At 41.9% G+C, this 25239-nt stretch overlaps 1 protein-coding gene across 2 annotated transcripts in view; it reads left to right on the top strand.

Annotated features, from left to right (window-relative positions):
- Positions 1-25239, top strand: part of CACHD1 (cache domain containing 1) — a gene marked incomplete at its 5' end in the record, with an annotated part of 203316 nt that overhangs the window by 113213 nt on the left and 64864 nt on the right. For both annotated transcript variants that reach the window (XM_080801858.1, XM_080801857.1), the window contains one exon: positions 14361-14467. In XM_080801858.1, coding sequence (XP_080657984.1) covers positions 14361-14467 — 107 coding nt within the window. The remainder of the gene's footprint in view (positions 1-14360; positions 14468-25239) is intronic.

Below are 25239 nucleotides of genomic sequence, written 5' to 3'. Positions count from 1 at the left end.
AAGGCAGAGGCTTTAACCCACTGAGCCACCCAGGTGCCCAGTTTTTTTTTTTTTAATTTTGATGGCTAACGTGCTGACCCATAATGTTCAGATTCTTAAACTAGGATCCTTAGGATTAGGGACTTACTAGCTTCAGGTCAAAGTTTGTGTTGGCCTTTTTTTTTTTTTTTCCTCTCTCTCTTAAAGCTGAACTCAGACATGAGCCTTCTTTCGTTTTTAAAAGGAGGCAGGCCTCTTTTTTAATTTTTAATTTTTAAAATCCTCTCAGTCTTAACCCTAGTGGAAGAGAACTACCTTAAGCAGTGAAGACAGTTTTCCTTTCAGTTTAAGTTCAGCTATAATGCAGATTACATCCTTGTAGTACAGTAGTAAGACTAAATGGGCCTTCGCTCTGCCAGCTTGCCATGTGATCATAGAAATTTCACTTGACCTTTTTAGTTCACCGTTTCCTCAGCTGTAAAAGGAGCAGTTTGAACCACACTCCAGAGACCCAGCTCTCAAGGTTAATTTCCCTCAGCCTTCTTAGAAGGTTTGTTTTTAACTGGAACCATTAGCCGTTATAGACAACTTTTCCTACTGCCCAAATTTATAAATTCTAGATTTTTTTAAAAAATTTTTTTAAAGATTTTATTTATTTATTTGACACAGAGAGATCACAAGTAGGCAGAGAGGCAGGCAGAGAGAGGAGGAAGCAGGCTCCCTGCTGAGCAGAGAGCCCAATGCGGGACCCGATCCAAGGACCCTGGGATCATGACCTGAGCCGAAAGCAGAGACTTTAACCCACTGAGCCACCCAGGTTCCCTATAAATTCTAGATTTTAATGAGGGAATTTATCTTCATCTTTTTGAGAGCTACCTAGGGGGGGGGGGAAAGATTGTATTATGTAGCAAGGCCTACAGAGGTTAAGTTACTCATTCATTAAATCACTTTAAAAAATAAACATTTGTGGAATGGTTTATGGAAGAAGCATTTCATTTGAGTATTGAAATAAGAAAAGGATTTGAACATAAAGGAATATGGAAGAAGAGCTTTCCAGGAGAGAAAGGTCCATATGAAGAAAATCCCATGGCTAGAAATGGCCAAGAGCACTGAGGAGTACATTGTTTCTGGAACAAATGATGGAAGGGGTGTCTGAGAAGTTGGTTCATTTCAGAAAATAGAGACCCTCAAATGCTTGACTGAAGAATTGAACTAAGGAGACTTTAAATGAAAGCCAAGAACAATTTTTATTGTGCTTCTTTAAATTTATTGCCTGATACATAGTAGACATTCAATGAATAATGGTTGAATGAGAGAATTCAACATTTTTGCAAAAGGGAATGAAATGAAGATGCCCTTTAAGGGGATTTTTACCTATGAACCATGTAATAACCAAAAGACCTAGTCTGATTGCATTTACGTAGGCAAGGAACAAGTGGGGCAGGAGCTTGGCTGTGGGCACCCGCTATCTTGGGCATTAGAAGAGGAGGAGCCAAAGGTGGCTGTTGTTGATTCTGAGTAACTGTGAGAGTAGTTTCTGCCAGGTTTTAAGTCCTATTCGTACTCTGTGTGCACTCTCCTCTTTCTTCTCACATTTGAATTTAGGGATCCGATCAGTTTCAACACCTTGCATGAACAGGTCCGCATTAAATGTCTACTGGAGGAGTTAGTGCATGGTAGCAAGTCTGATTTTGTCTTTAGTTTTTGAGTACTGGTAGTGATGATGATAATAGAATTATTGAGCTACTTCCCCTCTGGACAGAAATTCAAGTACCTTTATGCCCATTTATGATAGTTGTCTTCTTCCGAGTATTATTCCATTGTTAGAAGCTCTGATAGGAAATGTAGGTTGATGTTGACTTGGTTATCTCAGTTATCAGGTTTAATCATTAATAGAGTAATCATAGATATGGATAAGTATTACATAATATTAATGATTGTATGCAGGGTAAATTTAAAAACATGGTATTTCCAAACACATATGTATATCATTTTCCACTCAACTTGTCTGGATCCTCTTCAAGGCTGTTAATGTACAAGACATTGTACCAGATACTCTCTCATAGACAAAAATGAATAAAGCAGTCTGTACTTTCAGGAGCTCATAGGACATTAGAGTAAGCTATGCGGACTGTGTCACGTACTGTGAAAAATCCAAAGTCTCCTTTAGAAGAAAAAGCGATTATGAACAGAGGCCTGTGAGCACTCAGTCTTGGTAGAGAAGTGGTAGCTGCAGTCTTGAAGAGTGGAACTCCTGCAGGTCAATCTAGGGAAGGATGCTTCAGATGGAAACGAGCAAGCATCGTAAAGCTTTGAGCTTGCAGAGGTGGAACACAGAGCTGCAGCAGTGGGTAAGAGATGTGCTGTGCAGGGCTCAAAATCCTTGGTCAATTGGGCACATTCTTCTCTCTAAACAGTAGATTCTAAAGCAAAGAAAGGCTGTGGTCAGTCTGAGATTTGGGCAAATCAACCAGATGGCAAAGGAGGGTTTGTGAGAAGTTGTAGGGAGGAAGTTGCTTGTCAAGTCAAGCGATCCTAATTATCCGGGGGGAAAGGAATGGCACCTCAAGAAGGGACTGCAGGAGAATAAAGGTTGTCCTGGGTGGTGGTGGGTTACATGGAAGGTAGCCCCTAGACAGAGAGTATATGACATCTGCCAACCAGATTTCATTGGAGATTTGGGTAGGGAGAAAGATTTTAAAAGGTGCTTATAAATTTTAAATTGAGCATCTCAGAGGATAGAAATGTATTAACCAAAAAGTAAAAGTATGCTCTGTGCCCAATGTGGGGCTTAAACTCACCGCAAGATCAAGAATAACATGCTCTACCAACTAGGCCAGCCAGACACCCCAGCAAAAGATTTTTTAAGAGGAAGATGAATTCAGTGTGAACATGCTGATTTTGATTTCGAGTTCACGCAGGTCATCCTGGAGAAGTGTTTGGCAAGTTGAGACTAGCCTATAGCATCATTTTATTTTCGTCCCACAAATTCTCCCCACCTGCCTCCAAGTACACACTCTGTTACATGCATGGCAGTTCAGGAGACAAGGCCAAGTTGAAATGTGTAGTTCTAATGTTGTGCTAATACATAGTTTTGTTTAAAATGATGTTTCTAGGGGCGCCTGGGTGGCTCAGTGGGTTAAAGCCTCTGCCTTCCGCTCAGGTCATGATCCCAGGGCCCTGGGATCAAGCCCTGCATCAGGCTCTCTGCGCGGCAGGGAGCCTGCTTCCTCCTCTCTCTCTGCCTGCTTCTCTGCCTACTTGTAATCTCTGTCTGTCAAATAAATAAGCAAAATCTTTAAAATAAAATGATGTTTCTAGACATAATAAATGACCCAGATGTGGGCAAACTCCCATTTCCCCCCATCCTATGTTAAGGTAATGCATGCGAAAAAATGATGCAAAGTGTTTAACCCTGTATACATTTTCTTATAAGACTTATTATGCTCTTACAAAAAAATAAAACTTAGGTGACTTAGGTGCTTTTGAACACTTACGACTCTTGCTCTTTTGTTCTTGCCATGTCACAAGGTCAAATAATGTGACAAGCTTGGTCCTTGACAACAGAGTTTCATTTTATTGCAGGTCCTGTTCTTTCTCCCAAGAAGGTGTGTTTTGTGTTTTTGCCCTCAAAGTGCTATATGGCAAACTTAGCCTTTCAAATTATTCTCCCTTATCTCAAACTTTGATCTCCAGTCCTTTAAAAAATTATTATTACCTGCAGGCAGGTGAAATGTTACAGATACAGTCTTTATGGATATTAGCACCGGAAGGATTGCAGTAGAGCTCAAAATTCAACCAAGATTTTACAAAATGCTTTACATTTCAGAAGGCCAATTAAGTTACATTATTTAACTTCTATAAAAGTTATCTATGTTTACACTTCAGTAAAATACCTTCTTAGGCTTTACTTCTGTAAATGTTCTGTTACCTAGATGATTCCAGTGATCCTTTCTACAGCTGAGGTGGGGTGGATACTGTGTCCTCCCCTCCCCTGCCTTCCATTTTGCCTATGAGGAAGTAGACTCAGAGAGCTTGTGTCCAGGAGCAGGGACTAGGATTTGTCTGGGTTACCTGACTTCAAATCTTTTTTTTTTTTTTTTTTTTAATGACAAAATATTTTGTCCTGTGGTAAAACTGGAATGGCCTATGTGCCAATGGAAATGCCAAACATTGTACTCCTTCTTAGAGTTTCACTTGAGGCTGTTGTATGACCTTCTAAAATTTCTGAGTTGGCTGAATGTAAACCTCCCATCATCAGATTAGTCTGTTTCTCAGTCTTAAGACCATGTTCCTGAAGTGATCTGTGGCCTTTCTGTACATGCGTGTGCGTGTGTGTGTAGGTAGTAGGGGGATATCTATATCTCAAGGACTGTCAGAAAACACATCTGCCTTTGGGTTAGCTGACGGGCCTACTTTCTGGCTTTTCCTTGGGTGACCCTTACGCCAGGAAGGGAGACCTGTCAACCTGCTTAAAATACTGAATTTCACTAATGGCCTTTTGTGGATTTTAGGGAGAACTGATCCTCTGATTCCCTTTTCTTCTTCTTCTTCTTCTTCTTCTTCTTCTCCTCCTCCTCCCCCTCCCCCTCCCCCTCCCCCTCTTCTTCCTCTTCTTCCTCTTCTTCCTCTTCCTTCTCCTCCTCCTTTTTCTTTTTTCTTTTAAAGCTAGTCTCTAAAAGAAACAAGTTGGTAGACTACGCCAGCTTTAACAAAATAGACCCCACGGTCGCAGAGAACCGCAGGCTTTCCTTGAGCTTTTCGTATGTTTCTTGTGCAAATAATACCCAAGTGATTTCAAGGGTTGCCAAGACTGAGAGCCATCCCATCTATAATCTCTTTCTGGGGACTCCACTTGGCCTAGTGTGATGCTGCACACACGGCTTTATGAACTCTGTGATGCCGCGTCGGTAGGGCTTCTTGAGGACCCGACCCTAAGTATTCCACATCTTTTATTTCACGTTTCTTTCGCTGAAGGGGGAGATTGGGACAGGCCTCTTCCTTCTCCACTGCGTATGTGCCTGGGAGAATGAACCAGTTCGTCTGCGAGGTTATCTGCTAACTCTGAGGTTCTTAGCACTTCTCTTTGATGTCTGTGTCCTGCGACTCACAGTTGTCGACTATTTACAAAGGAAGAAGCCACACAGATTTCCAGTCTCTAGTCCCGGGAAGTCTCTGCCCTCTAAGGTTTCGTGCATTTATTCATTCAGCAGACGTTGATTGACTGAAGTCTTATTCTTCACAGCTGACATTGGGCCACAGGCCCTGGGAACACACACAGTCCTCTTAGCAAGAGAGAGAAGCATATAAATACATGACTGTGTGGTACCTTAAACCCTTCCTAGAGGTCAAGTGGCAGGTTGGACATGGGCTGTGGGTCAGCACAAAGGGACCTGTGAGTCCCGCCAGTCCTCTCTCTGCCTGCTTGCATTCTTCTCTTTTTCCAAGTACGCTTCTTTGTTTTTCATGCACCCCTGCCACAACCTGGTGATGAGGAGGACAAGGATAAATGTTGAATGTGGTTGTGGATCTACTTCCAATCCCTCTAGATGTCACCTGGGCAGGGTTCCAAGCTTCCATGAGAGAGCGGAGTAAAGGAATAACACCTCCACTTTGAATAGACACACAGACCCGGGATCACACCAGGGTCTCCTCTCTGTGATCTGTGGGGTGGGAAAATGGTGGAAAAGTGAGCTGGTTTGTAGGACACTTAGACTTTAGTAAAGAAACTTGATTGCTCTGAAAGCCTTGTCTTCCAAGGCTCTTTGACACGAGCCCTGTTACTGCTATAGCTGAGTTGCTGAAGCCTGAAGGTTTAATCCTCAATACTGATAAGAACAAAAAGAATGTGACTTATCTCTCCAATCTCTGCAGCGATGGAAGGAAAAACCGTTTCTGGGAACGTGATTACATGTTATTTGACAGCTTTTCAGTTTGCCCATTAATTTAGGTGTTTGAATAAGTAAACTTGGCGTGGGGGGGGCTCAAGTATCACTTACTTTATAAATGTGACGGTTCCTTTTTGAAGTGATTGTCCTGTGGTAAAATTGTGGTAAAATCTACTCTTACCCCTTTCCTCTGCCATTCATAGAGTTTAAATATTTGCCGGTACAGATGTTTGATTTTTATCTTAGCTCTCTCTTTAACCTTATTCTCATGGGAGGTTAAGTGGAAGATAAGGGGGTTCTTGTTGAATTCTTTTCAACTGGGGTTGCTCAAATATTTGGAGAGCGGACACTTCCCAGAAAGAATGAGCAGGAACCTGGTTGGTTGGAAGTGAAGCGATCTCTCCCTCCCCTGGTAGACCAGACACTGTTAGGTTGTTCCTAGGACCAGGGGGTCTGCTAGAGGTGAGCATTTCTCAGTGTTCAGGCTTTCTTTGAAAGGCTCCTATAGCTACTGGTCAAGGTTATGGTCCTTTCTGTGCTTCCCAGAGCACAGAAAATTCCGAAAATGGAACTTGGTAGTTCAGTAGCCCTAGTGGCAAGAACCAGCCGCTGTTGGTTGTAAACTACATCAGAGTCTCAGGGCATTTGTTCCACGCCAGCTTCTGATCTCATACCAGATTCTGCTTCCAGAAGAAATAGTGGGATTCTTTTTTTAACCTTTTGCACCTGTCTTTGCATTTTACCCGTGATTAAGAACAAGCAAACAAGTCAGAAATATTCCCCTGTTCCATTAGCTGTCATCCTAGTGGCCTTGTTAATGAACTCCACTAGCAGTTTAAGCCGTGCTCTTCTGAGAGATCCTCAGGGATTTGCTTTTTAAATTATTGCCTCAAAAATGTGTCTGTGAACAATACCACATTTCACCATCACCCTGGGAATCCACACTGTGGGTGTGGTTCTTGTGTGCTAAGTGATAAATTGGGCAGGCTTCATTGGAAATGTTGAGGAAAACCCAGGGTTCTGAGTGATTTGCCTGGCAAATCATCTTCCATAGGAAATTTAAACAAAGACCAAAAAAGAGATTCAGGAAGTAAACCCCAACTGGTGTATGTGTCTCTCTCCTTTATGTCTTTTTCTTTCTAAACTGGGACTCCGCTGAAAAGTTGATTTACACTGTGAATCGCGGCTGAATGAAATCCAATTGGAACTCACTCGAACACTGTTTTGATGTAAGATTCAAAGCTTCTGCAAATTTATTTTATCTTCTACATTTGCTGATCTCCTGCTTGTAAATCCTGTTGAAGGAGAATAAAAATGACTGCAGCCTGATGGGAATTAAATGTCTGAAGTTCAAAGCAGTTTGCACATCAGAGCAAACGTCAATCAAATGAACATCTTGCAAGCCAGGCAGGGAGTGAATTTCTCCATGGGGAAGAGATCAAAGTGGGAGTCACAGTTCTGTTTTCTCCCTCGGGATGCAGTTTCGATCAGTTGTTCATGAAAGTAAATCCAGAAGGAAGTTTCCCCCCCCCCCCAAACTTACGGGCGTAGGAAAGATAGAGTTATTTGAAACTGAATTTCAGGCACTGGTTTTATCTTATGAAAATAAGTCCAATAAGAAATAAGAAAGCAGTCCTAATCCAATATCTCCTTTTTTTAGAGGGTCTGTAGGAGATTTAGATAAGATCTTTCTCTTCTTATAATTTCTTTTTTAAAAGCACATATATAAAGATAAGTTGAATTGCCCTGCTCATTTTATATGACAGTCTATGATTTTACCAGTGCTTGACCTTTTCCGTAAACCTGGAATTACATAAATGTGACTGGCAGCTAATATACTTCTCAATGAAAAAAACCTTTTAGGTAACTCCTAAGAGTGACTGACATTTCTTTTTTAAGGTTTTATTTATTTATTTGACAGACAAAGATCACAAGTAGGCAGAGAGGCAGGCAGAGAGAGGAAGGGAAGCAGGCTCCCTGATGAGCAGAGAGCCCAATGCGGGGCTTGATCCCAGGACCCTGGGATCATGACCTGAGCCAAAGGCAGAGGCTTTAACCCACTGAGCCACCCAGGCGCCCCGCCTCACATGTTTTTATAAAGTATTGTAAGCATGAACTTTACATTTTTCTGAGTCCCCAAATCAGGGTGAATAGTAGGTTTCTTTTTTTATAAATAGTATTTTGGAGAGGTACATGTACATATAATGCAGTCCTGTCTTAGGCAAGGCAACCGTTTCTCTGGGGCTCGGAGGGGCCTTGTGTCACAGGGATAGCTAAGCAAGTATTTCTCGTGTATGTGGAGTCCAGTAGGAATCTGGAGACCAGAAGAGAAGCAGACATTAGTGAGTGTGGGTAAGTGGAGGGTGGAGTGATAATGAGGGGGTTTTTCCTCTTGTAGTTACATCTAGCTGGCTCACCCGCTTGGGACACATGACTCTCCTGTATCTCCAAGCCCCTGGTCAACACCTGCTTCCTTACCTGACTGGCACATCCGTGCGTAGGCAGCGACAGAAGCAGAGGGAGGTTTCTTTGTATACATTTCGTGTTAACCCGTGCATGCTCTCCATGGCTGAGGTTCAGCACCTCTGGAGGAACTCAAGACCACTGAGATTATTGTGAGACTGTTCCCACTTAAAGAATACCATCTGGCAGGAAGCAGGAGGAAGGCGAGTAGGTGACGGGTCTCCTAACGTGGGGGCTTGATAGGAGTAAGTTAACTTAAAACCACCAGCATCCCCCGCAAGCGTATTACTCAGAGGAAGAATTAAATCAGATTTTGGGATGAGGTGACAATCTGTTCATCATTCACTAAAGTAAACTTTGGACCTCCCCTGACCCCCCACCGTGTCCTTGAGCCAGCGAGACAGAGGTCAGCTTGCCCTCTGGCTAAGGTTCTCCTGGAAGGTGGGTATTTCATTCTAAAACATCAGGATTGTCCTCTGGATTCCTTGAGAAGAAAAAATTTCACGTATTTTTATTTTTGGATCAAGTTTGATCTCTGGGAGCTTGTGTGTTTGTACCACCTCGGTTGGGGCTCTCCTGGTGGTGTTTCAGTGTTATGCCTTGCCTGCCCCTTCCAGTAACACCTGAGCTGTGGCCATTGTCTGTTATGTTCTGCATGCTGTACTCGTTGCCCCACGTGAGAGGTTTCAGAATTTGGTGCATATTTTTCTTTCTTGGTATTGTCTTATTTCTATTATCTTTGTTGTACATAAGCCGTTTTTACAAGGCTCTCAGGTTATCAGAATGCCGGGGTCTTTCAGCAGAGAGCTCTGGTACCAGGAAGAGAAGAAAAGTGGCATGAGCTGGCACCCTGTCCGCTGGGTCTCTTCTCTGTGCAGTGAGTGCATGTGTGCACTTCCCCGAAACCCCTCGGATTTCAGTGCTGAATGGGAGGGGAACTTCAGGCATTTCTAGAATGAAATAATAAAAAGTTTATTTTCTTAATGGCCAATTCCATAGCTATGCCACTAGTGAACATGTAAGTTACCAACCATTAATACAGAATACCTGCCTTTAATATCTTCTTCCTCCATGTACTTACCTTTGTCCATAGAGCTCTTTCTCTGTAGCTATGCATCGTGAAGGTTTATGTTTAGCTACTATCATTTTCTTTCTTTTTTTTTTTTTTTTAAGATTTTTATTTGAGGGAGAGAGAGTGAGAGAGAAAGAACATGAGAGCGAGGGAGGGGAGAGGCAGAGGGAAAAGCAGACACCCCACTGAGCAGAGAGCCCAACACGGAGCTCAATCCCAGGACCCTGGCATTATGACCTGAGCTGAAGGCAGACGCTTAACTGACTGAGCCACCCAGGGGCCCCAGCCACTGTCATTTTCTGTTAACTGAAAAGCAAAGATTTCCCCTATGCCCTACAATCTTTCAGAGCACTCTTTTCCTCTGAGAGAATTGAATTCTACTTCAGCTATCTTAGATAATGTTTAATGATAATTTGTTCATTTATTGAGATACATTGTAGTGTATTCATTATGAACAAGAGCTGGAATATATGTTCACATCTTGGTTCTGTTTGCTTCCCAGCTGTGAACCTTGGGCTTCTTTATTTAGCATTTCTGTGCCTCAGTTTCCAGGCATTCAAATGGTGGTAATAATAGTACTTTTCTCATGCTTTGTGAAGATTAGATGAGGTAATCCATGCAAAGCACTTGGAACATATGATGTGCACTTAGTAGCTGGTAACTGTTACTAACACACCCAGTACTAGTTCTTACTATCTATTAAATGCCTACTGTGTACCAGGCTCTTCAGAGCCATTTTCTGATTGAATTCTTAACACAACCTTATGAAATAGGTATACTATCACCATTTTATGGATGAGAAAAACAGAGGCTTAGAAATCCTAAGTTATGTGTAAGAGGTATACAGCAAAATGTAGTTTGAACCCAAACTGCAGTCCAGGTTCGTGTACCTCTAACTCCTGACTGTGACCTAATCGTGTTCTGCCCCACTGGCAGTGCTTTGGTCATCATTTGACAGAGGATGTGCACAAACAGGGAGAGGAAGAAGCAGGTCCCCCAGCCCAGCAGAGAGCCCAATACGGGCTGGATCCTAGGACCCTGGGATCATGACCTGAGCCAAAGGCAGACACTTAACCAACAGAGCTACCAGGCAGCCCTCATTATAATTTATATTAAATTTTTGTCGACTGGTATATTGTTACTATAAATGGAATCTAAACCACACATCACCTGTGATGACACTGTCTTAAGCCTGATTACAGAACAATGCTCAGTTGACTGTCTGACCTTGATTTTGGCTGAGGTCATGATCTCAGGGTCATGGGAACAAAAGCCCCATGTTAGGTTCCATGCTGGGCGTGGAAACTGCTTGGGATTCTCTCCCTCTCCTTTGGCTCATGGGTACACGTGTGTGCTGTCTCTGTAAAAATAAATTTTAAAAACTTATATAGAAGCAAGGGATTAAGGCACAGAATGACACTAGCATGTTGGAGGAGGAAGGGCTCAGCATGGGCTGGAACTGACAAGTTTCTGGGAGGAGGAGAAGGAAAGCTGGGCTTTGTTGAGTGCACTGGACACTGGAAAACATCATAGTTGGGATCCAACAGTTAATGGACCAATCTGGTTAGAACTGTAGGGTGGGAGATATTGGGAAGAGAAGGTTGGGTGAATTATTGGTGACAAATACTACATTGTGAAACCTTTTTATAACTCATATGTTTACTGAGCACTTTTGTTAATGAATCACTTCTGTGTTTTATTGTTAGAAAAATATTTTCGTTAATGCTCTTCAAGATGATCTTTCCAGTACAGAAAGGAAAGCAACCTGTAAAAACAGTTTCCTCTCTGTGATCCCCAGGAGCAGCTTTTCATTTAACAAAGACCTGGGGAATCTATTTGAGTTTAGCACCAGGCTGCAGACTTCACAAGGAATGGGCTGATAGTCTGCGTCCTGGCCATGGAGACTCCATCCAGGGAGACAGGGCTTCTCACCAAACTTACACTACTCCTGGAAGAAACTGTCAATAACTCTTGAGTTGCTCCTTCCGGCAAGTTCTTCATTATGTGTCACTTAAGTTAAGCAGTGTGGTGTGTGGCTCATCCTTGGCTGGGATGTTGGGTGATGGGTTCAAGCCTCTATTCGTGGTGTCACTTTTCTCAGCTGGGAAGTGGGTAGGTCTAAAACCGGTTTGTGGGACGCCTGGCTGGCTCATTCAGAAGATCCCATCACTCTTGATCTCAGGGTCATGAGTTCGAGCCCTACGTTGGGTGTAGAGATAACTAAAATAAATAAAACCTCTTAAAAAATAAAAGGGGTTTGTAATTTGTGCAGCACAGTCCAGATGTGAGTTGCAGGCATACCTACAAATTACTCTGTTCTCTTGATTCAAATTGGAAGACCTTCTGACTTTGAGAATACTGTTTTTGAAGCATACTTTGATGTACCTGTGTTTATACAGAAAACCACTCTACTGCTTTATTTCTAAAGGAATATACATGGCAGGATTGATAAGTTTCTTTTTTCTGGAGAGCCTGCCAAAGTCAGATTCCTGGGCCTTACCTCAGACTCATTCAATCAGACCCTTCTAGGGTAGATCCTAGGAATCTGCATTCCAACGTGCATCCCAGATGATTCTGATACCATAGACTTTCAGGAATTAGGAACCACACATCTGAGTTCTGGTCCTCTTTTGCTTGGACCTCCAGAACTTTCTAGGTAGAGGCCAGAACAGGGCTAGGCATTGGCACCATGGAGGCTCATAGAACATCAGTGAATAGGAATGCTTGGTTTGACGAAAACAGTGCTGCGTGTTATATATACATAGTGGTGCCTGCCCTCAGGGAGATCCTATCTGTTCATATAGTGATAAGAATCTACCCATGAAAAATACTCAAATGGAGCCATAAATTAAAAATCATGACACGTGCTTTGAGAGAAGATGGAGGCATTTGATACAGAATGAGAAAGCATCCCCAGTCAGGATAGGGCTTTTCTGGGAGAGTAATAAGTGAATAGAGAGATCTGAAGGCTGACTGGAAAAATAAGAGAAACATACAGAATTGTACTTGTCCAATATGGTAACTACTCTTCCGCTGTGATTTACAGTTAAGATAAAATTATACAAAATAGAGAATTTGGTAGGTTCACTGAAGTTAAACACTTTTAAAAATTTAATGTCTAAGCTCCATTAGCTACATTTCAGATGCTCAGTAGCCACATGTAGCTACCATATTAGATAATGCAAAAGTAATCCATTTTTTATCATTTCAGAGAATTCTCTTGGACTGCTCTCATCTGGGCCGGGGGTGGAGAAACAAGTCTGGCACTCTGCTGATTTTTGGAAGATTAACAATGGCAGGGTTTTTGCAGTTGGGGTAGAGACTGGATAGCCAGCCCACAAAGCCTGAATATTCTGTGGTCTTTCATTTAAAAAGCACATGAGGAAGTAGGTTTAACGTGGCTGTCTAGAGCAAGGAGAGCAGGTGAGCTCCTTGTATAGTGCCACTCTTGCGACACAGATTTCAAATGCTGCAAGAGAGGGATAGTGAGATCACGTTGCTTTGCCCGCATGCACACAGGCAGCTGCTGATGTATGAATCTATTCTTTTCTCTCCATCTGTGGTTTTTGAGGCAGCAGTCTCTTGTCTAGACAAATTGGAGCAGGTCCAAGGAAGGCCAACCACGTTGGTGAAGCAACTGTGTCCTTGGAGGTACAGTTGACAGTGTTGATGGAATTCTGTCGGGGGTTGGAGGCTGAACTAAAGTTCTCTTAAAATCCAGTTACCTCTTCCTTTGAGATGACATGTATTCCAAACAAAGCTGTTTAACTTTCATTTTGGAACCCAATGCACCACGTAATGATCTAGTCCCCTTGCTTATGCAATCAGTTCAACGTTGTAATTCTTATGTATTATGAGATGTGATCAACAGACCATCAAAGTTCATGTGAATAATCCAGTGGATCTTGACTTTTAGGACTGTTTCTTCCAGGTCATATAGCTTCTCTACCTGTGTAAATGGAGTTTCATCAAGGCTACTTTTTAGCTGAGGTGTACGTTTTAACACAAATTTTAAAAACCCTAACTTCAGATTGAGTTAATTTCGTGGGGAACTCTTCGAGATTTCGGGAGTCTTATCAGCATATGAAATTCTAAATGGGTTATTTAGAAATTTAAGATTTTTGGCTTTTGTTACTTCTAGATTAAGTTCACTTAAAGAGTCTGGTAAGAAAAAAAGTACTCATAGGGAATACATAAGGTTGAGATGGTACATTTTCCTCTAATTTTTTTGCAGCTTATTGTTTGCTCTAGCAAATGAGTCACTGATTACACTAGTATTTATTTATCAGCAACTAGTCTAAGAGTACTAGCATTGTTCTAGCTCTAATCCTCACCATTGTACTATCACTGGAGATCAGAAAGACCTTGACCTTATTTCCATTACAAGCCAGGATGTGCAAACTCTGTGTTCTACACCACAAGAGGAACTTTTTTATTTGTCTTTTTTTTTTTTTAATTTCTTCCTTAGGTAAGAAAGTTGAGGCTCAGAAAAATTGGAATTTGTCTAGAGTCACATGTTCAATAGTGACAGAGCAGAGAATCAAGTCTAGTTTCCTACTCCACAAACATTCTTTTTCCTTCACTACTCACTATTTTTGTTCTTTTTCACTGGTTTTCAGATAAGATAAAGACTTGTTTCATATATACCCTCAGAGCTTAAGTCTGAATTTTGTCAAATCTGTTTTCTGTATGATTTTACCTGACTCAAATTCATTACAGCGAGAATTGGATCAAAGAAGGGTTATTTTTTTTTATCTCCTTAGAACTGAACTTGATTTCTAAAGCCTTGTAGAAAACATTTTTTCCTATACTCTTCTGAAGTGATTTTTTCAACTTTTAAAATCTAAATCATAATTTACTGTTTATGAGCTTCCCTCATATGCAATATGAATTATCTTGTTTTTTTTAAATTTAATAACCACTAAATAAATATTGCTAATTCTCTCCTGTTGTTTCAGATTTGATGGGAACTTTAATACCAATGTATCTAGAACAATTAGTTGCGATCGACTTTCTACCACTGTTAATAGCCGGGCCTTCAATCCAGGACGAGATTTAAATTCAGGTCAGTAATCTCTTGGTTTATAAAGGTGAACTGTAGTCCACCAAATTCAAGTTGAATAAATGTATTGCTTTAGACATTTTCCTTTAAGATTTGAAGAGAAAATATCATCCGTAAAATTGGATATTTCTGGAAAGTTGACACTCAAAAGAGGGAAAGGAAAAGAGCTGACCTGTATTGAGCATTTACTATATAGTGTACATATGGCTAGATTCTTCATTATCTCATTTGTTAGGGGTTTTACATTTGTTGTTTCAAGGATTATTTTGGAGAACCAGTTATCTTTGAAGTAAAAAGTATTGGATTTATATTCCCTACTTGTAATTTTCAGTTTGTTTTGGTGTTTTGGTGTTTGGGGAAGAAGCATAAGGGAGCATTTCTACTAATAAACAGTGCCATGATGCTATATATTGAAGTTGAACTTTGTTCTCACTTTTGTTAAAACTTAGTAGTAATAACTACTAGAGCACCTGAATATATAGTTCTATAGAGTTCCAAAGGATCGTCGTATCTCTGCTTTCTTGTCCTGGTGTTCCAGTTTATATTTCTCACCCTTTTTGTCTTGTTATGTGCATTTGTTGGTTGATGGGCTTCAAAACCAAGGTTTCCCCTTTTAGGAGCTGGAAATACCTTTAGAGATCACCTACCAGTTTCAGTCCTTAAATTTTACCAAGGAAAAATCTGAAACTCAGAAGGATCCTAAGGTTTCCCTTATTACTGCGGAGATAAAGGGTTATCTTAAACACAAAGGACTGTATTTCTCAAATTCCAGGTCTCTTGCAGACATGTAAAACCCTAGAGAAGCTGAGGGAACAGAATATTTACTTTCAGAGCCCCGTCAGTCATGGTCAATGGGGAGAATTGTAGCCTTTGGGAGTCGTATACACAAACCAGGTAATAAGTCTGGAAAGAAGGAACTGTAAGCTTTGTCGCTTAAGGATATTAAAACTCTAGCTGCTGGCTAAGTGGTCAACCTAAATGTGTCAGGTACATATTGTATAGACCAATACATAATGGATTCTTTTTTTTTTTTTTTTTTTAATTGGTTAAAGAATCTGGAGACCATCTGGAGCAGGTGGGATTAACTATGAGAAGTTCAATGAAAATATTTTTCATAAATAAGAGAGCATGGAAGGACATGGAATGAGCAGAGGAAATGAATTATGGAAGATTGCATAGTTGGCACAGAACACAGGCTAGAACTTGAATTTTCTAGTTCCCCAATTTAGTGTTTATCTTTCCCTCAGTTACGCTCAGTGACACAAGACATGTTGGGTCTGAAGACTTGAGCTTGAAATAGCAATTTTTTAAAAAGATTTATTTATTAGAGAGACAGCTTGTGTACGGGGTTGGAGGGGCAGAGGAGAGAATCCCAAGCAGACTCCCTGCTGAGCACAGAGTGACACGGGACTCAGTCCCATGACCCATGAGATCATGACCTGAGCTGAAATCATGAGCCAGAGGCCCAACTGACTGAGCCACCCAGGCACCCCAAAATAACAATCCTTGAATAGAATCAGATATAAATGTGCCCCAGAAATACACATTTTGTGAAGTTAAAAATATGTTAAATGAATTGATAAGGAAAAAATATAATCCGTTACTACTTTGTATACATAAGATCTAGAAAGGCTCACACATAAACATTAATAGTTTTAGTGGTGGAATAGGGACATATTTTTCTTACCCATTTTCTTAGTTTTTTAAAGATTTTATTTATTTGAGAGAGGGGGAGACAGAAGCAGGCTCCCCACTGAGCAGGGAGCCTGATGCGAGCCCAGTTTCTGGACCCTGGGATCATCACCTGAGCCAAAGGCAGATGCTTAAGCACCTGAGCCACCCAGGTACCCTGATTTTCTTGATTTTAAACTAAGCATGGGTTGCTTTTATAACCAGGGGGAAATAAAGCAAGAAGGAAGTACGGACTACTTCCCAATGTATTTTCACTCCTTTCTGGTCGACAGCAGCTTTCATCAGACCTGTCTGATGGTTGATCGACCCTCGGTCCAGCGTCATGGTTCCAGACAAAGCTCCATTGCCCTTTGGCTGTGTGATTGGGACAGTAAGAAAGTGTGGGCTGGGGCCACACTGAGGGTAGTACACGGTCCCTTGGGAGCCAGAGCAACACTGTCCTGCCAGGACCCCTCGCCCCAGTGGGCCAGACGTTGGAGGATTTGGAAGCTGCTGCAGCCAGGGTTCCATCCTCATTGCCTCGTTTTATATCTGTTTGTTGTTCCTAGGGAGTGTATTGTTGAGATCGCTCTCTGTCATTAATAGTCATATTGTATACCTATTGAGCACCTTCTCTGGGGTAAACACTTTCCTTTGTTCTAAGTCAGCTGTAAACAACACAAAAAGCTTCTATTCTGGGAGCTGGGGGACATAAATCTTAAAGAAAAGGGCAAGTAAATATACGTGTCTGAGGGCGATGAATGCTGTGGAGGAAAAGTAACAGGGATGAGACATAGCAGTACTTTTGGCTGGGAATGGAAGCTGAGGGAGGGAGGCGGGTGAAGAAGGAGTCTTACTACTTTGTAAAAGGGCTCATCAGTGAGATCTGAATGAAGTGGGATTGTAAAACCGTAAGAATAACTGAGGAAATGTATCCCAGGCAAAGGGTGTGAGTTAGTGTTTCGTGTGCTCAGTAACAGCAAGAAGACCACTGTAACTGTGATTCAGTGAACATGGATTGATCGTAGAGGAAGAGACCAGAGAGGCCGCTGGGGGCCGGATCACCAAGAGCCTTATTTTACCGGCCCTCATAAGGACCTTAGCTTTTGCTGTGAATGAGCCAGGAGATCATGGTAGAGGGGAGGTGGGGCCAAGGAGCAAAATGGGCTTATGCAGAGTCACTTGACCAGACTTAGGTTGAAAGGCTTATGGACTGCCATGCCAGGAAAAGATTACAGCAGGGCAATGGTGGAAGCAGGGAGACCATTTAAGAGATTATTCCAAAATCCAGGTGGCAGGTGGCAGTGGCATTAATAGTGTACTAACAGTGGAGGTGGTTGGATTCTGACTATGCTTTGCAGGTAGGACCGTTAGGATTTGCGGATGAATTGAATGGGGGTGGGGAGTATATGTAAGAGAAGAGCTGGGAAGGACTTCCAAGATATTTGGCCTTATCAAGGAGAAGGACAGAGTTGACATTTACTATGATGGCAAATACTGGTGGCTGTCAGGGAGTCAGCATTTCAGATGTGGAAATGTGAAGTTTGAGATGCCTATTAGCTATCCACATGGGAAGGTCTCCTAGGCAGTTAGTTATATATGAGTCCGGAGTCTGGGGAGTGGGTCAGACCAGAGATTGACATTTGAGATTCATTCTGTACAGGTAATACTTAAATCATGAGACCCAAAAAGATCACCTAGCAAGTGGCTGTGGGCAGAAAAGAGAAGAGGTTCAGGACTAAGTCTTGAGACACTGTACCACTTAAAGGTCACCAAAATGAAGAGGAAGCAGTGAGGGAGTCAGAGAGGGAAGTCAGTCTGGTAGGAGAACCAAGAGAGTCATCTTCTTGAATCCAAGTGAAATAAAAAAAGTATTTTTTTGTATTTATTTGAAATATGAAAAAGTGTTTCAAGAAGCCAGGAGAGATCAGCTGGATTAAGTAGGCCCAGTAAGACAAGGGCTAAGAAAACGGACATTGGATTTAGGAACATGGAGGTCATTGATGAATTTGACAGGGTTGTTTGGTATAATAATGGAATGACAGGCTGATCCTGGTTAGTTCAGGCTCTTAAGAATGGACAAGAGGAACTGGAAACAGTAAGTACATGAACTCCCAGGGTTTGTTGAAAAGAAAGCTAGAGTGCTATGTGGAGTCCAGGGTGTGTTTTGAAATTCAGAGAAATTACAGCAAGGTTATTGCCAAAGGGAATGGTCCAGTAGAGGAAAGCTAAAGATCCAAGAGCAAGAGGAGAGACCATTACTGGAGCCTTTTCCTTCATCGGGCAAGAGCTGGTGGGATTCCAGCGAGAGAGTCCAAAAGCACAGGGTTCATTCTTAATAAGAGGAGGGAAGAAAGAGCCAGGGTGCCGGGATGCCCATAATGATCCAAGTGTAGTGTCAGGAGCTCAGAGACATTCTGTTCTTGGTGATTTTGTTTCCTCAGAGACTTAGGAAGCAAGATCATCAGCCGAGAGTGAGGCAGAGAAAGAGGCCTTGAAGACCTCTTAGTTAACATTAAGTTTATCTTCTATAAATGAGGTTTGGGAGTAGAACTCAGCACACACGTAATTGGAAATCCTGACAAAATGCTGTTTTATTACAGTAGTTACTTGTGACGGGGGAGAGACTTTGAAAAGTCAGGAGGAGGGGAGGAAGGAGATTGGTGAGGGCAGAGGTATATGGTTAAAGACCAGATCTTGAATTTTGTTATTTCTGAAAGCACGTGTCAAGTATCACATCCTACGTAACAAGAGTTGTTCTCGGCACAGTCGACGTAGCTAGATTTACAAGCAGTTTTCGGCCATGTTCAGGTATTTGAGAACAGACTCGCTTGTATTTGAAGTCGTGTGACGTTCCACCAAGCAGTGGCTGCATCCCAAAGTCCACATTCTTGAGCAGTCATTTGTAATATAAGAGGAGTGGTAGATGGTGGAGGGTGACCTCAGAGCTCCCCCCTTTCCTCCTCTCCAGCTCATGCCCCCTTTCAGAGCAGAATTAATGTACTTGGTGGGCTATCGCATGTCTGATACTTATATCTGTAAGACGTCCAGCCTCAGGCTGTTTCAGACTGTATATAATCCATCAATGGGTCCCTAATTGATAACACAGTTTCAGATTGCCTTTCAGACTAGCTGGAAACAGACTCACATAAATTGTAAACCATTCTTAGCTTCACTTACCCAAAACTAGGTCATGTGTCCATCTGTCCAACACACATGTGTATTCTTTTTCTTTAACCCAACCCTGCTAGATCTCGACTTTCTAAATTGACTCCTTGTCCCTGATTCCATTCAAACTACTGGCATTTGACAGTGCACACGTTACATTATGGTACTGGTAATGTTTTGCTCAGGTTCCTTCCTGCTTTTATCCCTAGTTTCTCTCCCCCCCTCCCTCCTTCCCCCTCTCTCTGTCTCTCTTTTTTAATTCCTGCTGAGCTATTTTCTTGTGCGTAGCCTGATCCCTAAAGAGAATGTATTTGAAGAGTCCAAGGAAAGTTGCCTCTTGCTCTCTTGAGTTATGCAATTGAGGTGTGAGTGGAATGGGAGTTAGTCTTTCTTGCCAAAAGAAAAAGTGCCTGGACTTTCTTTATTGTGTTTGATTTAAAGACATCATTTGAAGTTGCAAACTTCGATCTTGGTAGCGTTGCAGTCTACACTGAGAACCAGGATTCACGGGGTGTAAGGGGCATCTGCAAGTCATGTTACAACGGTAAATGCTGCAGGAGGTACAGGTGGGCACTGGAGGCTGGAGACGGCTGCTACTTCAGTGGCTTCATCACTTCCTTCTGTGAATAACAAAGATGGGCTCTGTGTTACAGGTTTTTCTCTCTGCTTTCAAATGCCATGAAAATTACCTGTTCCGTATGCTAATGCCAGTGCAGTGAAAAGCTGTGTTTTCCCTAAAAACCTAAAATAAAAGGAAAAAATCAGCCAACCTAGGAATCTCTGGTTTGTTTTTATGCCTATTTGCCCCAGCTTCATGATTGCATTAGTGTCATAAGAGATGTGGTGATTATTCATATAACATCTAAAACCTATTCAGTCACTTAGAAATCTAGATTATTGAGGCTATGTGATTTGGTTTACATTTGTGTGTGTGTGTGTTTGTGTGTACACATGTATACACAAAATTAAGTATCCCTTCAAGTTCTATTTCTATAATATGAGCTACTTCAAAGTTTAGTCTTTTTTTTTTTTTTTTAAGATTTTTAAATTTATTTGGCAGACACAGATCACAAGTAGGCAGAGAGGCAGGCAGAGAGAGAGAGGGGGAAGCAGGCTTCCCGCTGAGCAGAGAGCCCGATGCAGGGCTCAATTCTGGGACTCCGGGATCATGACCTGAGCTGAAGGCAGAGGCTTTAACCCACTGAGCCACCCAGGTGCCCCTAGTCTTTTTTAATAGTTTGTCACAACAACCCTGTAATACTGATTTCAGAAGATTTTATTAGTTACATATAATCTCTCATACATATATATTTTTTTTCCTCATACTACATATTATAGTGGATATAACCTTGTTTTGTTTTCTGTTTTTGTAGTTAACAAATGTATCCTAGACATTCCTTTGTATATCTGTAAATAAATATACATCTAGATCCTGGGGGTAATGATTGTATAACGTCCTTGAATTAATCAGTCCACTCCAGTTCAACATTGAGATTGTCCCAATTTTTTACTCTATCACTGCCCCCTGGAAGGATTCCAAATGACCCCTCCACAGTTTTCCTGACCCCCTGTGTAGTAGTTGACAGTAAATGTCTTTTTTGAAGCTCTGTCATCCTTTGGTGTCTACAAAATTATTCTGTGCCATTTATCCTCTTACTTCTCTGCTCAGACCTTTTCATTTTTCTTCTTAAGCTCCTTTTGTCCTCAGATAGCTGTCCCCACATGTCCTCTCTTAACCACCTTCCTCACTTCTAAACCTTATCCCCCTAAATGTTCTCAGTGTAGCCAGCACCTCAGCTCTTGCCACATGCTGCGGAATTCCAGATCTCTCTCTCCAGCTGTGGCCTGTTTGAGTTTATTTATTGAGTAGCCAACTTTAAGACACACACATCTCTGTGATGATTCTGTAGCTACCTCAAAAATTAAATAGAAAACAAAACTTTTCTCTAAACTTCTCCGCAGTCTAGGCTCACTGTCCCCGCTAACAGTACCTCCAACCTGGTCACACTGGGAATTCTTCCTTGCCTTTTGCCACCCATTGCTTCTCCAGGTTTTAGCAGATGTAACTTCCCTTAAGTCAGTGATCAAAGCGGAGTGTTGGTGAGTGAATATTTTACTACATACAAGTCACCTCACTAGGCATTTACTGTGTGTGCTTCTTCCTGCTTGTCATGCTGACTTGTGACGTAGGTCTCATTGTCCCCTCTTCATTGAAGGGGAACTTGGCTCAGATTCCATAGTTCAGAGATGTGTCTTGAATCCCTTTTGTCTTCTCCACTGCTAAGGCCATACAGTTAGACTTCATAGACCTTTCTAGAAGATGAGTCAATATGGAAACCTCCCAGAAGGTTTCTCTGCTTTTATTCTCTTTTTTAATATATCCTGTATACTGTAGGTATTTTGCAAATACCTGCTCTGTAACTCCATTTCTTAAAAACCTCTGTGGCTCACCTGCAAGATGAATGTGGAGGCCTTTCAACTCCGTCTTCTCCTCCTCTTCTCTCTCCCCTCACGGGGTCACTTTCATTTCTTCAAATCCTCCATCTCTGTCACTCCTTCATGCCTTTTTTTTTTTTTTTAAAGATTTTTATTTATTTATTTGACAGAGCTCATAAGTAGGCAGAGAGGCAGGCATAGAGAGAGGGGGAAGCAGGCTCCTGGCTGAGCAGAGAGCCCGATGCGGGGCTCGATCCCAGGACCCTGGGATCATGACCTGAGTCGAAGGCAGAGGCTTTAACCCGCTGAGCCCCCCCGGTGCCTCTCCTCCATCCTTTTGTTCATGTTATTGTCTTATCCTGGAATATAGAGCCTGCCTCTTCTGACTTGTAAAATATTGCTCATTCCTCAGGGCCCAGTGACTTTGTCATCTTTCCTGATTCTCAGAGGTAGAATTCTTTGTCTGCTGTACTGGTTGGGTTTGCTAGGGGGCACACTTTGAGATGGAGACTGGCAGCCTGTGGGGAAAGGGAAGGCAGAAGAATTGAACAGTGGGAGAAGTCAGGCTGAGTTGGGGTCCTCAGCTACCTCTCTTTATTATTTTACTCCATAGTTTACATTCTTAAAAATTTAAGTTTTTATCTCAGGCATCTACTTGACCCCCTGTTCCTTTTATTTTTTGCATGTCAAGTTCCCAGTCTAGTGCCCATAGCAGGTATACAGCAAATACTTACTGATGAATGAATGAAACTAGAATTTTCTTTTTTTCTTTATTTTTAAAAAAATTTTTTTAAAGATTTTATTTATTTGACACAGAGAGAGAGATCACAAGTAGGCAGAGAGATGGTGGTGGGGGAAGCAGGCTCCCTGCTGAGCAGAGAGCCTGATGTGGGGCTCAATCCCAGGACCCTGAGACCATGACCTGAGACCAAGGCAGAGGCTTAACCCACTGAGCCACCCAGGCACCCTGAAACTAGAAATTTCTTGGTGCTTTTGTTTCATTTTTGTAATGGAAGAACCAAGGCTTTTGAAGGACTGTAGGAAAGAAAAGAATGTGGCTGTGATTTGCTTGCAAGGTAGCCCTGGTTTCTGTGGCTTCATGGCAAATTGGCATACATAAATATCTCAGGTATATAGAGTGACACAGGCTGTGCATACGAATAGTACCATCCTGCGTTTGCATGAAACCATGCTGAGTCCAGACACACAGTGTACACAGAATCAATCTGCTGCCTCTTAGCACCTCAAAAGCCATTTTATTCCTTTGTCTTCCATGGATACCAGAGACAAGGATCCACTCTATTTTGTAGATGAGAAGCAGGCCCAGAGCACTTAACTGATGTACCTAAAGTCAGACAACAAATGGTGGGTATTGAGATGACTGAACAGTATATCCTGATTCCCAGTCCAGTGGGTCTCCTACTGTAGACTGCTGAGGACAAAGAGATGTTTCCATCCCTGTATCCCGCCTATTGTTACTTCAGACTCTGTGTGTCTAAAATCAAACCCATAATCCTCGACACTTCCAACCCAAACCACCTCCTCCATTCATGTTGTATATGTCAGTCAGCTTGATTTTACGCAGGGCAGACGCTTGACACCCAGAACCAACCACGACTCCTTCCTTGTTTTTTCTCATAAAGAGCTTCCCTCATGTAACATCTATACGGTAGTTACCATGGCAGGCACCAAGATAGTCAAGACAGAGGCTTTACCCTCAGAGCTCACAACCTAACTGTATGTATGTATGGAGGGGAGTGAAGGGAAGGAGAAAATCAACAGACAACTACTGTTAGCATCTTAAGTGATGTGTGATAAAGGTAAGTGGGGGTAGTGGACCAGATTGTAAGGCTGCATCTTAAGAGACATTGGGAGTTATCCAGGTGATGTGCCTGAGGTAAATACATCTCCCAGTTAGAAATCTATTAAAGTGCAGCCAGCCCAGTCCAGGATCATTGTGGGGAGGGCAGTAAGTAACAGGAAATGAAGGTAGCACTAAGGCAGATTTTAACCACTTGTATTTGACGGAGGAGTTCGGTTTTGGTTTGGTTTTTGTTTTGATTTTTTTTTTTTTTTTTTTTTTTTAAAGCTTGAAGTCAGCCAACTGATAGACTAAGCAGCACAAGCAAGAGAGCTTTGTGGAAAATGGATGTAAGTGTAGTTGGCCTGAAAGGAGAAAACCAGATAGACTATTAAATGTAATCCAAAAGTGGGATTAGGGAGAGGTGGCCATGGAATAGGCAAAATGGCTAGATGAGGGAGAAATGAGAGGACAAGAAGTGGAGAATCAGTGTGGACCACTCTTCCAAATTACGTGACCGAGAAAAAAGGGAAAGGTCCCTGATAACCGAAGAAGAGATGGGGTAAAGGAAGAGTTTTATTGTTATCGCTAATCATTTTATAAGTCAGGGAAACTTGAAAATAATTATATGCTGAAGATAGAGAAACAGTCTAGGAAGAAAGTAAAACTAAGGAAATAGATGGGACAATGGAGTTAAATGTCTTTGGGCAGTTGTCCCAAATTTGGATGATCATCAGAGTCATCTGGAGTGCTTTGTCAAAAAGTACCTATTCTCTGACCCCCAACTCAGACTTGGTGACTCAGAATATTGGCTTGGTAAAGCTTGGGAAGCTATAGGTTTCAAAAGCTGATTGTGGGAGGAGAAAAAAGCTGATTGTGAGAGAACTCTGTTAAATTTCTCTTACCCCTTCCATGAATGTTTGAAGATCACCTGGTCCTTTGGGTCCTCTGGGAGTGGTCTATTAAAAGGAAGAGGATAGAGTAGTAGATCCTGTACTGATTTTGGATTACCCCCAGAAGTTGATCCTGAATTCTCTGAGCCCATGATCAGGCTGTCTTAACAGAATCGAGGACATAATGGAATGGTAATTTTTGCATTATGTAGATAACCTAGAACGGACATAAGGAGCTGTGAGCTTGGCGCAGAACCTGAGATTTGAGGAAGTTCTCTCCTTAGTATTGGACTGAAGTAAGTAACAGTGGGATTAGCTGGGTCGGCTGTCATTAATCTAAGTTTGGCAATGGACTTGAGCTAGCATGGTCATTGTGGTGGAAGGATTACTGGGCTACAGGGTCCCATTCAAGGGTCAGAGCTTAGGCCAGTCTTCCCTTTCAGAGTCAGAATATGCTTAGTTATAAGATGAGAATAATATCTTTTTTGCTAAAGCTCCGCCTGTTTTGACTCTTGCTTAGCTATCATACACTTGGGAAAATTAACCTCTATATGCCTTGGTTTCCTGAATAATAAATTGAACCTATGTAATTAAAAAAAAAATTAACTGAGATAATGTATATAAAAAACATAGCACAGTGCCTGGTACATGGGCAAATATTCAGTATGCCTACCACACCTGAGAAGTACACACAGTACCAGAGGTGGTCCTCTGGATGTGGGCGGGGAGTAGGAATTAGAAGGTGCAGTGTAGAGTATAACGCCAGAAATTTTGTCTGGAGTCCTCCAAATGTTTATTCCCCTCCA

The sequence above is a fragment of the Martes martes genome (genome assembly GCF_963455335.1).
Source record: "Martes martes genome assembly, chromosome: 4".
Classification (NCBI taxonomy): Eukaryota; Metazoa; Chordata; class Mammalia; order Carnivora; family Mustelidae; genus Martes; species Martes martes.
Note: the sequence above shows the minus strand (reverse complement) of the source record. Positions and strands in the feature narration are given on the sequence as shown.